The sequence below is a fragment of the Phoenix dactylifera genome, chromosome 3 (genome assembly GCF_009389715.1).
Source record: "Phoenix dactylifera cultivar Barhee BC4 chromosome 3, palm_55x_up_171113_PBpolish2nd_filt_p, whole genome shotgun sequence".
Classification (NCBI taxonomy): Eukaryota; Viridiplantae; Streptophyta; class Magnoliopsida; order Arecales; family Arecaceae; genus Phoenix; species Phoenix dactylifera.
The window spans coordinates 11,853,768-11,865,533 of record NC_052394.1 but is presented as its reverse complement, the minus strand read 5'-3'; the positions used below and the strand labels follow the sequence as shown (position 1 = coordinate 11,865,533).

The following is an 11,766-nucleotide window of genomic DNA, read 5'->3' as shown; positions in this document are numbered from 1 at the left end:
ATTTTATTATACTCTGTTGTATAATACTATTTATGGTTATTTTGTTACACAAAAGTATTTTTGCAGTTTGTTTACCAAACACATGTTAAAGTGCCACAACATTTTAGAAATGTAGCTACCAAATAGTAAACAACAATTTTTTATAAACACTCTACTTCAGACAACTCTACTTCCAACAGCTCTTCTAAACAGGACCTTAGTAATATTATAGGTTTCATTATTTTTATTCATGTTGGAACCCATCCAATCACAAGCCGATATACAGGACAATACTCTTTATTGTATCTTTTCATTTCGAAAAAAAAAAACCAACCGCAGCGTAGAAGAGTGCGATTTCTCCATCCCATCTGTAGCGTCGATCCGTACAGTAAATAAAGAAAAAGTCCTCCTTAGTAAATTAACTCGTAACCTAGGGGCGTTTTCGTCACACAGCCCAACCCCGGCACGCTCCCAAATTCAAAAACTTTCGAACCGCCGTCTCCCCATCATTCGAAATCGAAATCGCGATCAAAAAATAAACAAAAGAGACGTCCCTCCGAAAACTCAAACCCCAATTCCCAATCCCACGAGCGAGGAAGATAGATCGAAGGAAAAAAAAAGTGATTTTTTTTTTGATCGAATTCATCCTTCTTGTCCTCTTCATCTTTCGCCTTTCTCTTCTTTCTGGCCGTCAAAGCGACGGCTAAGACTCCCTCAGCTTGCCTTCGGCTTCACTCCACGGCCCCATCCCCTCACCCAAATTGAAAGCTCCACCTCCCACCTCAAAACCCTAACCCTATCACCCTAATCTCCTCTTAAATCCATGTCCTCCCGGAACCAGAACAGGCCCCCTCCCACCCCGGTCTTCGACCCCACTCCAAGCCCCTCAAATGTAAGGTTTGCCCTCTACTATCATTCTCCTAGGGGTAGGGTTTTGGCTTCTAGGGTTTTGGATTGATCACTGGTTCGGTTCTTGCAGAAGAAGGAGAATTTAGATGAGGCGCCTGTGGACAAGCGAAGGAAGATTGGAGTAGGGAGGATGGTGTGCCCGGCAACCAACCCGCGTGCGCGGCAGGTGCTGTCGACTGTCAATGCTGGTCCGAATCCTGGTGGGCATGGTGATCATGGGGCCGGCGCCGCTCCGAGCTCTGACGGTGGGAGCAGTGGCAGTGGGGTTGAGTTCACATCTAGGGAGGATGTGGAGAGGCTTTTGGGTGAGAAGATGAAGGGGAAGAACAAGAATGATTACAAGGTAACTGGTCTGAAATTTCCCATTTTGTTGAATTTTTGCCCATTTTAACTGATTTTGTGGGAATTTTATTTATATTATAGGGAAAGAGCGAGCAGATGATAGAGTACATAAAGAAACTCAGGACTTGTATCAGATGGTTCATGGAGCTTGAAGATGGGTATTTGGCCGAGCAGGAGAAACTCAGAAGTATGTTGGATTCTGAAGAGAAAAGGCATGCAGAGATTGGTAAATGTCACTTATGCCTTTTAATTCGGACTGCTAATTGTTCATTGATTGGCTGTTAAAAGAAATCTTTTTTGATAAGAAGTTTGAAGAACTAGGTGTTTGTAGCATTTATTTGGTCGGTTTTTATCTTCTGTAGAGGCCCAGATGAAGGCCAAGGTTGAAGAATTAAATACAATTATCCAGGACCTTCAGAGGCAGCATGCATCTTTGCTGGAAAGCTTCAGAAAGGAGGAAGCTGACAAATTGGTAGTTCTTTTGAAAATTTCCAGTTTTTCTGTTAATTGTTTGGCATGTTTCTGACGGCAGATTTGAAAAAGGACAGGCCTTTGTTAAATCTTATGAGACGGAAAGAGAGGCAAGGATTGCAGTTGAAAATTTGCGGGCAACATTGTCCGAAGAGCTGGAAAAGGTCAATCAAGAGGCAAGACGTTTCAGCGATCAGGTAAGGGTGTTTGCTTGTAGACAGAGATTTTAAGGACCCCTATTAACCTTGCTTTCTTATATTATTTCAGCTGAAAATGATCCAAGAAACCAACAAGAGGTTGCAGGAATACAATACTAGCTTGCAGCAGTACAATAGCAATCTTCAAGCTGATGCTTTGAAAAATGGTGAGACTATCTCAAAGTTGCAGAAGGAGAAGAATGCGATGATGGAAACCTTGACTGGTTTAAGGGATCACACTAACTCTCTTAAGATTCAATTGGATGCTTCTAGGGTGAGCTATCCCCAATTTGTTTGGCTTTTAATTATGAATTAATGGCCACATGAGCGAGCGATGTTATCTTGGCTAGTACTTGCAAACATTTGGCTTTCCTTTATTTTATAACTACTATTGCAAAAATCAGTTCTATGTAGTGCTTAATTGTTCCTGAGTGAAACCAAAGGATAAATATATTTAGAAGCACCTTCTAGTGATATTGGATGAAAGAATCTTTCCACGGGTTCTTTTTTTGAATAGGATAGACAGTCTTAATCTGATATAGCTAGAAGATAACTTGTTTTCGTATGACAATATTATTTCTTAATCGAGTTTACTGTTTACTTTTGTACTCCATGCAGTATAACATTAGATTATCCTTTTAATTCAATGCTGTCCATGTTGTGCAATAGCTATATGCCTTTGCTTCTCCTTACTATAATTGTTTAGGTGTCCAGCAGTTCATCGTTAGGATAATTGTTTAGGTGTCCAGCAGTTCATCTTTAGGATCTGCAATTCCAGATCCATTAAATACAGAGGTGCTGTAATTTGGAAACAAGCCTAATCTGCTAATGGTCAGTCTTTAGATGTCATTCTTGCACACTGAAGTCTTTTTTGGTTATTATGCTCTCAAATGGAGGTTCATAGTGTGACTGGTTCATCTTGTACTTACAACTATCATACCTTATGTGGTATCTGAATATCACATTTGAACTAGTTTAATTCCTGAAACTTGGAGTTAAAACCCTCCATACAATAATCTGTTTCTGCCACCCATCTTACACATCTAATTGGCTCATCATTAAATTTACAAAGACCCAATATCAATCAACTTTTCTATTTTTGTGGTTCGGTTACTGGTTGGAGTTTCTAAAGGGTGTCATTGTAGTGAATTTTTGGAACACTTCGCACACCATGTCCCCTATCTAGGTTTCATTTATTTTGGAAATTATGTTATATGAGTTTTTATGATATTTCGGTAAGATTGTTTATGGGAATAATCATGATAAAGGGAAGCCTTAAAATTTAAATGTATGATAAGTTTGGGTCCGAAATTCATTCTAAATAAAACAAAATGTCCAATTTTGATGGTAGTAGAAATGAAAATAAGGCCTCAATAAGAATGACGAAAAGAATATACTATTGCATGATCACTTTCCATGTCCTGAATTTACCATAAAGAAGATTGAAGTGATTGAAGAAAAATAATTCTTAGAACTAAGGCAAGGTTGAAAAAATTTAGTGCCTTTTCTTTCATCCAGTTGCTGCATGTTTGATACTTGTGAAGATACATCAATAGGAAAGAATGAGGCCTATACTAAGGAAGAGGATTTAGGGTTGCAATATTATCATCACTTATGAAGAAGAAATCATGTAAGGAAGGGGATCCTTTTTTGTACAAATGGTACTTTGAACTTGGAATGAGCATGAAGAAATTAACGGCACTTCTTTATCTTTTGAGTTGTTCTACTGGATTGGTCGCTGAAGATCTTTGGTCACCCGAACTTGATGAAAAAAGTTGGATCACTTCTTATGGATAAACTATAATGAAATATACGATCAACCGACATTTATTGAATTTATAAAAGAGTTAGAAGATATGGTTTGATACTCTTATTTCTCGAATCAAGAGATAAATTAGAATCCTGATGCATATAGATACAAATGTTCCAATGGGAGCAAGAATTTCTAGGAATATTTGGAACATTTTATTTCTAAACAGAAGAACCGCTTTCAAGTAGTGAGACTATGATGCTAAATTGGGGTTTTGCAAACCAAAGGGATAATGCTAGAAATGGATGCTGTGTCTTGTGAGCAGCAGGAATAAGATTTTTGCCAATAGTTATGAGAGCAGAGGAAATTCTCTTAGATATTTTATATAGAACTTTTGAGAAATTTTTCAAAAAGCTTTATAATAAAAGTGGGTGATCAAAATACAGATTGACTGAGGAAAGAAGGCAAAGGTGCCCCCAAATTTCTAGGATAGGCCTTGATGGTTCCATTCATATGGTGCTTTTGAGAAAAATGGTTGGATGCTAGGTGGCTACCTACACTGCCTGTGTATGGCTTGATCGTCGAGGATTTCTGCTGCTTGATATCATTGCAATGTTAATAAGTCATCTATGCCATAGCTTAAGTGCTTAGAATAAATGTCCTTAGCACCATATGAATGGAACCATCAAGGCCTATCCTAGAAAATTTAGGATAGGTCCTTAGCACACACGAATGAAAATTTAGGAGATATTTTGAACACCTGCATAGGTCACCTATTGTTTGCAGCAAGTTGGAGATTGAGCTTAAGAAGTAAATGTTGATGATTTAGATAGAAAAGTGGTAAGCTTTGATGGACAAGGTCAAATGGGAGAATATGTCGGGGTTGCAGGTGGGTCACCCAGACTTGACTCCAATTCACACCCAACATGAACTTGTACTCACTTGTTCCCATTTAGCCATGGTTGGGAATAGGTGTTGATTAAGATCACTACTTTAAAATGTTTTGGTTATGGATGTATCAGAATTGTGCCTGATTTGGTTAATCTTGAAGAGTTTTGTTCAAATGGGCAAGTCCAACTCTCTTAGACATGGATCAAATTCCATCCTAATCCAAAATATATATCTAACTTTGATCACCTGATACCTATCCAAGTAAACAGAGTTGTTGTAGGTATAACTGTCAGACCCGAAGCTGGATATGGTTTGTTTTGGATCAACCTGGTTTTTGACCCAGTGCTACCCACTTGCGACCTTAGCAATATCAATGGATAAATTTGACTCATATAGGAATGAAGTTATGCAATATGGTCATACAACTTGAAGCCTTTTGTGGCTAACAGGACATTTTGCAAATGCTATTAAAAAGTCATTTTTTGTGGTGCATATGCCTATAAATAGAAATAAATGGTGAAGCACTATAGATAGAACTAAACTTATAAGCCTTGTTTAGAGTCTGTTTCATTTCTTGGTTTAGATGTCAACAATCTCATTGAGAATTAGTTGATATCAAGCAATACCTTATTGAAATATTTCTCATTTCGCATATCCACAACCATAACATGAAGCCTTGTCCCAAGCATTTGGAGTCAGCTTTGTGAAAGGATTCCCATGTCGGCTAACCTTGTTGTTATAGTTGGAATTCATGGTCTATTCAGTGTGGTCTTTTAACTATAGACTTTATCTTGAGTTCATGCTGTTAATAATGATGAGTGAAGTTTGCTGAAGTGTCAAAATCTAAAAGTTCACAAAGCAATATGATTGTGTAGGAAATTTATAAATACATTTTATACTGCTAGAGAGAAGTATCTAGCATTTATAAATGCTTGACTTACGAAGTCCTTGTGTTTCAAGGCTTATATATATTTTACCAAGTGTATCAATTTGGAATTCATTGGTAACCTTTTCTTAATGCTACTAATTTTCAATGAAGAAAAGGAAGTATAATATCTTTGGTATGGGTATGGATTGCATGAATTTTCTGCTTGATTATTTTAAATATAAATGTCTCTCTAATTGTTGCGATCATTCGGTCTTTCATAGCTTTTTCTCTAGTTTATATTGGTTTGAATAACAATCTTAGTTTTCCAATGACTTCTGGTCAAGTTTAGGATGATCTATTCTCACTCCTCTGTCAGAATAACAAGTTTAAGTTAAAATTAAGAGGGTCTTTTTTATTTTTATTATACTAGTTCATACCTTGCTCCTTGTATTTACTGAATGGTGCATTTTTTGCAAAATACATTGTTTAATTTGCATTCTACCAAAATTTCTGGAAGGATGTAAACCTTCAGCTGAGTTTGACATTTAGGGAACGATAAGATGCTCTTCATTTTGTTTTCACATGAGTTCTTTACTGCCGCTCTTTTTATTGAATAATGTCAATGCTGTCATTACCTTTATATTACAGTCATGTCACTCGGGCCCTCTATTTTATTTTAAATGTTGGTTGTCCTTCCAGTCATCTCAGCAAGAAGCTATTAAACAGAAAGAAGAGTTAAAGAAGGAAGTAGGTTGCCTTAGATGTGAATTGCAGCAAGTAAGAGATGAACGTGATCATACATTAGTGCAAGTTCAGAGTTTAAGTGTTGAAGTTGCAAACTATAAAGAAAGAACTGGGAAGTCCTCACAGGATATGGAAACCATAAGGATAAAGGCTAACACCCTTGAGGTTTGTTTCCCATTTTCTTATTTATTTTTTAAATTATATATTTGCTAGTATGACTTTATGCTTTAAATTATATATGCAGGAGACATGCTCTTCACAAAGGGAGCAGATACAAATGTTGCAGCATCAGCTTGCTGCAGCAAATGAAAAGTTGAAGGTCAGTAATAGCTGAGTTTTAAAAATGGTAATATCTGACTTAATAGCAATATTTGATATTCTTGTTGCATGCCTTAGGAAAACTTAATTGTTCTTGGAAGTAAGAAATGTAAGATTTTTTTTAAGATATTATTTAGCTACTGCAGTCAGTTTTTAACATATTTGTTTATTTTTCTAGAGGGCTGATTTAACAGCCATTGAGACAACGACGGAATACGAACAGCAGAAGAAAACTGTAAAAGATTTGCAAGAACGCCTTGCAGATGCGGAGTTTCAAATTTTGGAAGCTGAAAAATTGCGTAAAAAGCTGCATAATACCATACTGGTACTTATTTTATTTACTGTATCATAATTTGTGCCAAAGATTTGGTGTTAAATCTTCGTCTTTCTGTAGGAGCTGAAGGGAAATATCCGAGTGTTTTGTAGAGTACGCCCTATTCTACCTGATAGCGATTCTAGTGGCATAGAGGGGCCAGTTGTTTCTTATCCAACATCGGTTGAATCTCTTGGGCGGGGCATTGACTTGATGCATCATGGTAGGAGGGCTTTCCAATGCTTCTCTTGAACCATTGTTTCCTGTTCCTGTCTATTGTGGACAATTGGTACTAATTGCATCATATAATTCCATTTTCAACAGCTCAAAAGTATTCCTTCACTTTTGATAAGGTATTCAATCATGAAGCTTCACAAGAAGATGTATTTGTAGAAATATCGCAACTGGTACAGAGTGCACTAGATGGCTATAAGGTGCGGTTTGGTAATGTGATTTAAATTGTTTTCTATATAATCATGCTTGCTCTTATTTGTAATTTATATACGACTTGTATTGTGTTTTGCTGTTTTATTGAATTACATTTTATGAATTGATATATAAAGTAACCATTTGTTAATAGGTGGAATTGTTGGAAAGTGAAAAAGTATGTTCTGGTTGAATTGGCAGTGGATTGCTAGTTTTAGAATGTTTGCAAATCAGATATTATATGTCCTGAAATCACTGTTAATGGTTGTTTCAGAACTCTAAGAATTGTATAAACAATTCCACCTTTTGTTTTTTTTCTTAATGTTCCTGTTGTATACTAATCTAGGTTTCAGTTGGATCCTACTGTTGTCTGGCTAGTTCTACTAATTCTCTTATCCTTTGATCGATTAGTGATGGTTTTAATGCTATTCTTGTATTGTATATCTAATATGCAGCATCTATACAAGTCATTTTATTATATTCTTGGAAAATGTGCCATATTTAGACATTCTGATGTGATTTTTTCTGATGATGGCATGTTAATTTAAGAAAATCAACTGGCCGCTGTTGCAGGTATGCATATTCGCTTATGGGCAAACAGGTTCTGGTAAAACTTATACCATGATGGGCAAGCCACAACCTTCCGAGCAGAAAGGGCTCATACCCCGATCTCTAGAGCAAATATTCCAGACCAGCCAATCTCTGCAATGTCAGGGATGGAAATACAAAATGCAGGTTGAGTTTTTTGTGTTTGCTCTTGCTCTTGTAATTGTTTTATGTTCACAATAATGTTTTCTTGGTTTGTTTTGATTACAATGTTTTGCTCCCATGATTTGCAGGCTTCAATGCTTGAAATTTATAACGAAACTATTCGCGATTTATTATCACTGAGCCGCCCTGGCAGCTTGGATGCAAATGCTGCTCTTAGCAAACAATATGCAATCAAACATGATTCAAATGGCAACACGCAAGTTTCTGACCTTACTGTTGTAGATGTTTGCAGTCTTAAGGAGGTTTCTTTTCTCCTACAGCAAGCTGCACAGAGTAGGTAAATCTTTTTGAACATTGATCTGGTCGTTTTTCAGGGTGCTTTTGAGATATTGATACATTATCATCTGTAACATTATTTTTTTGAACTGGTTCATCTTATTGTTTTAAAATTTTACTTCTAATCATTTTTTTCTATGTATGGGTAACATTTTCCCTTTCTTGTAACCAATGTTGTGCCTTAAGGTGTAAACTAACTCAATCTTTTATAATGTGCTTACTGGGGGTGGACAAGGTCTTTGTTGACATCAATAACAAAAAAACTTGTGTTATTCGAAAAGTTGTTCTGGAGGTAAATTATTTCTTCTATACCTGTAGTCTGTTGAAGTAGAATAAAATAAAAGCTCATTATGTGTGTAATGCCATTATAAAATAAACATTCAGGATGGATGTGTTAACCACTGTGCCACATCTTATACTGTTCACTTTTATTTTTATGGTAGGGTATGTGTGGCTTCAGCTGGATGTTACACTTTCAATGTTTAGCCTTGTGCTTGATATATCTGTAACTTGATTTCTAGGTAGAGGAAATGTCTGGGTTGAATCGTGATCCTATGTAGAGTTCGTAATGTCTGATCATTCAAGTTTTGATATAAATAGATGTCAAGCAAAAATTGTAAATGACATATTGCACCCACATCACAAAAAGGCATTACTTGGTAGCTTAGATGTAAGAAATATAATCCTTGACCCAAAACTACAGGATCAAATATTTGGGTTCTCAAGGACCATGCCAAAGACATTGTTAAATGAAACTTATATTCTTAAGAAAACGTATGCACAAGTCCTTTTGGACTGGTGGTGGCAAAAGTTCTAGTTTATTTTTAGATGGCATATTTCTCCTGGATTCTCGATATTGCTTGTACGGTCACTTTTTAGATCATTATTGAATCTGAGTTATGAAGTTGTGGAATAATTTGTTGCGCTTCGACTGCCAATAAAGTTCTCTTCAGCTAATTATATTACTAAATATTTCAAACGTGGGCATTGTTAACACATAAAACTAGTGGACCAACAACTTTCTTATAAACGAGTATCTCATTGAAAACCATACATCTTATGCTTATGTGTATGAAACTATAGCTTTGTTAAGAAAAGCTCTTTGGAGAGTTTTTATCAAGCCCAGCTATCAATGTGCCACGTATACTATATTTGTTCTCATACTAAACCCCAAATCATCTCTCAGTTTTTATTTCAGCACCTTTTTTTTAGACAGCCTTGAGACCATGGTATACCATACCGTACTGAACCAGACGGTACCGGACAAACCATACCAGTCCCAGTTTGAAACCGTTACCGGCACCGATGACGTACCGACACTCGGTATGCCAAAAAAATTACGTACCATACCGTACCGACAATATGCTAATGTGCACCGGTATAGGGTTTGATACCGAAACGGCGAATCTTGCTTGAGACCCATCCGTTCTGCTCTTACCATTCAATTCAGATATAGGCGTCAGAAAATTGTGGAAAACATAGTCAGCAAACGTTATAGGGTTGGCATTAGTACACGAGTTGACCAAATCAAAGTTGTAATTTCTTTCTGAGCTGAAATATATCTTACATGCTAATGCATCAATTTTTCGAATGCTTATGTCTTCTTCCTTTTGTTTTAGACAAGCCAGTTCCATCCAGTCTCCTTCCCCATGGAGCTACAAGTGAATATTGATGTACTTGTTAGTGAATTTGTGAATTCAATGGATATGTTTGTGCAAGTTAACTAACTACTGCTTCAAGAAGACATCAACTTACATGGCGAAGTAAATTCATTGTCCTGTTGAATTTGACAATATTTTGAAATGACAATACGACAATTTAAGCATATCTATTACCTGCATACATTATACATCCAGCTGCTTTCTCTCAGCAGAATATTTGATCGATTCCTACTTCCATATGTTGTTTATGAAGTGAAAATATGAGCTGAATCCTGGATGGTTGTGTTAAATTGATGTTCCAGGTCTGTGGGTAAGACACAAATGAATGAACAATCCTCAAGAAGTCACTTCGTGTTCACATTAAGGATATCTGGAGTTAATGAGGTGGGCTGGTGTTACTAATTTGACTGGTTTAGTTAGTAATACCTGTCTATATTTGCTGATGCTGATTCATGGTCACATATCTCCAGAGCACAGAACAACAGGTTCAAGGAGTGTTGAATTTAATTGATCTGGCTGGAAGTGAGCGCCTTGCTAAAAGTGGCTCCACTGGAGACCGCCTCAAAGAAACACAGGTAGACAATCTTGAACTTTTAACCATAGCTAAGTTGTTTCCCAGTGTATGTTTAATATGCTATTTCTTTCCCTCTGTTACTGCAGGCAATTAATAAAAGTTTATCAGCTTTGAGTGATGTAATATTTGCTATTGCAAAGAAAGAGGATCATGTGCCTTTCAGGAACTCCAAGCTGACATATCTTCTGCAGGTAAAATATCATTTCCCCTGGTTATAATTCTGCTTTGGGATGATTAGATCTTTAACTAAGATGATTTAATTGTTCAATGACTTCAACTGCAACTAATCTAATCTCAAATTCTGTATTAGCCTTGCCTTGGTGGAGACTCTAAAACGTTAATGTTTGTCAACATCGCCCCAGAGTCGTCGTCTGTTGGGGAGTCAATCTGTTCCCTTCGTTTTGCTGCAAGGGTTAATTCTTGCGAGATTGGGATTCCCCGTCGCCAGACCCAGATGCGTTCGTCAGACTCACGCTTAAGCTATGGTTGAGCAGCATGGCAAATACTTGCATCCTCCAGCACCATATGCTTGTCGCTGTAGCTGCCGTGGCATATTTAATGACTATTAGGCTTCTAACATAGTCTTCTGTAACCAGCACCAAGGAAATGAAATCAATGTTGTGTTGTGAATTGAATTTGCACAAGGCAGTATGTTGATTGTGGTAATATTTGTATCAGTAATTCCTTTTAACTCATTGTCTGTTATAATTGAATCAATTACCTACATGAACAATTTACACAATCAGTTCAGCTGGAATACCTGTTGAGGATGAACTGCTTCTCTCGCTCTCTCTCTCTCTCTCACTCTCTCACTTCTTTGGTCTTGCTATTTAGGCATTTCCAGACTGATGTTCTATAATGCTACATGGGGAATGATTAAACTGATGAGTCTGGTCAATAAGCTGTTGACTGCAAAAGATCATCTGGTGCATTCTACATAGCAATCCTATGACACTGTGGGGTTTTCAGAATCAGCAGTGCATTTGCATGGAAATTCTTATCATGCATGATACGTTAAGTAATTGATTTACAATATTAAGAAAATGATATGCAGATAATTATGTCATTCATATTGTATGGGCTATCTGCAGTGAAGAACATGTATCATATCTTCATACTTGCCGTGCTTCTTTACAGTGTATTTAAATTGGCCACCGGTGGAAGTTGAAGTAGTATCTTGGCTGCCTGGAATATTCTGTGGCTACTCTTCTTTCTTGTCTTTCAATCCTCAAGCCAAACACCAACTCTAGATGTATGGCAAAGTGGGAGAGCTAGT

At 36.9% G+C, this 11,766-nt stretch overlaps 1 protein-coding gene across 3 annotated transcripts; it reads left to right on the top strand.

Moving 5' to 3' along the window:
- The first annotated feature begins 493 nt into the window (after positions 1 to 493).
- Positions 494 to 11,261, top strand: LOC103698705 (kinesin-like protein KIN-14H). Of its 3 annotated transcripts, none has more exons than XM_008780747.3 (17): positions 494 to 871; positions 959 to 1,231; positions 1,312 to 1,456; positions 1,593 to 1,702; positions 1,779 to 1,898; positions 1,969 to 2,172; positions 6,107 to 6,316; positions 6,396 to 6,470; positions 6,648 to 6,794; positions 6,864 to 7,005; positions 7,107 to 7,216; positions 7,782 to 7,943; positions 8,048 to 8,256; positions 10,219 to 10,300; positions 10,387 to 10,491; positions 10,577 to 10,681; positions 10,801 to 11,261. In XM_008780747.3, exons 1-17 carry the CDS (start codon positions 803 to 805, stop codon positions 10,978 to 10,980), a joined length of 2,448 nt encoding a protein of 815 aa, XP_008778969.2. In that variant the 5' UTR covers positions 494 to 802; the 3' UTR covers positions 10,981 to 11,261. The 3 variants fall into 3 exon arrangements, with proteins under 3 accessions (XP_008778969.2, XP_017696445.2, XP_017696446.2); XM_017840956.3 differs by having other exon boundaries at positions 494 to 876; positions 1,171 to 1,231; XM_017840957.3 differs by having other exon boundaries at positions 798 to 871; positions 1,171 to 1,231.
- Positions 11,262 to 11,766: the final 505 nt, after the last annotated feature.

Coding starts and splice junctions, on each gene's coding strand:
- LOC103698705 (XM_008780747.3), top strand. CDS start 803: ATGTCCTCCCGGAACCAGAACAGGCCCCCTCCCACCCCGGTCTTCGAC. Junction 1,703..1,778: donor AGGAGGAAGCTGACAAATTG/GTAGTTCTTTTG, acceptor GAAAAAGGACAG/GCCTTTGTTAAATCTTATGA. Junction 10,301..10,386: donor GGATATCTGGAGTTAATGAG/GTGGGCTGGTGT, acceptor ACATATCTCCAG/AGCACAGAACAACAGGTTCA.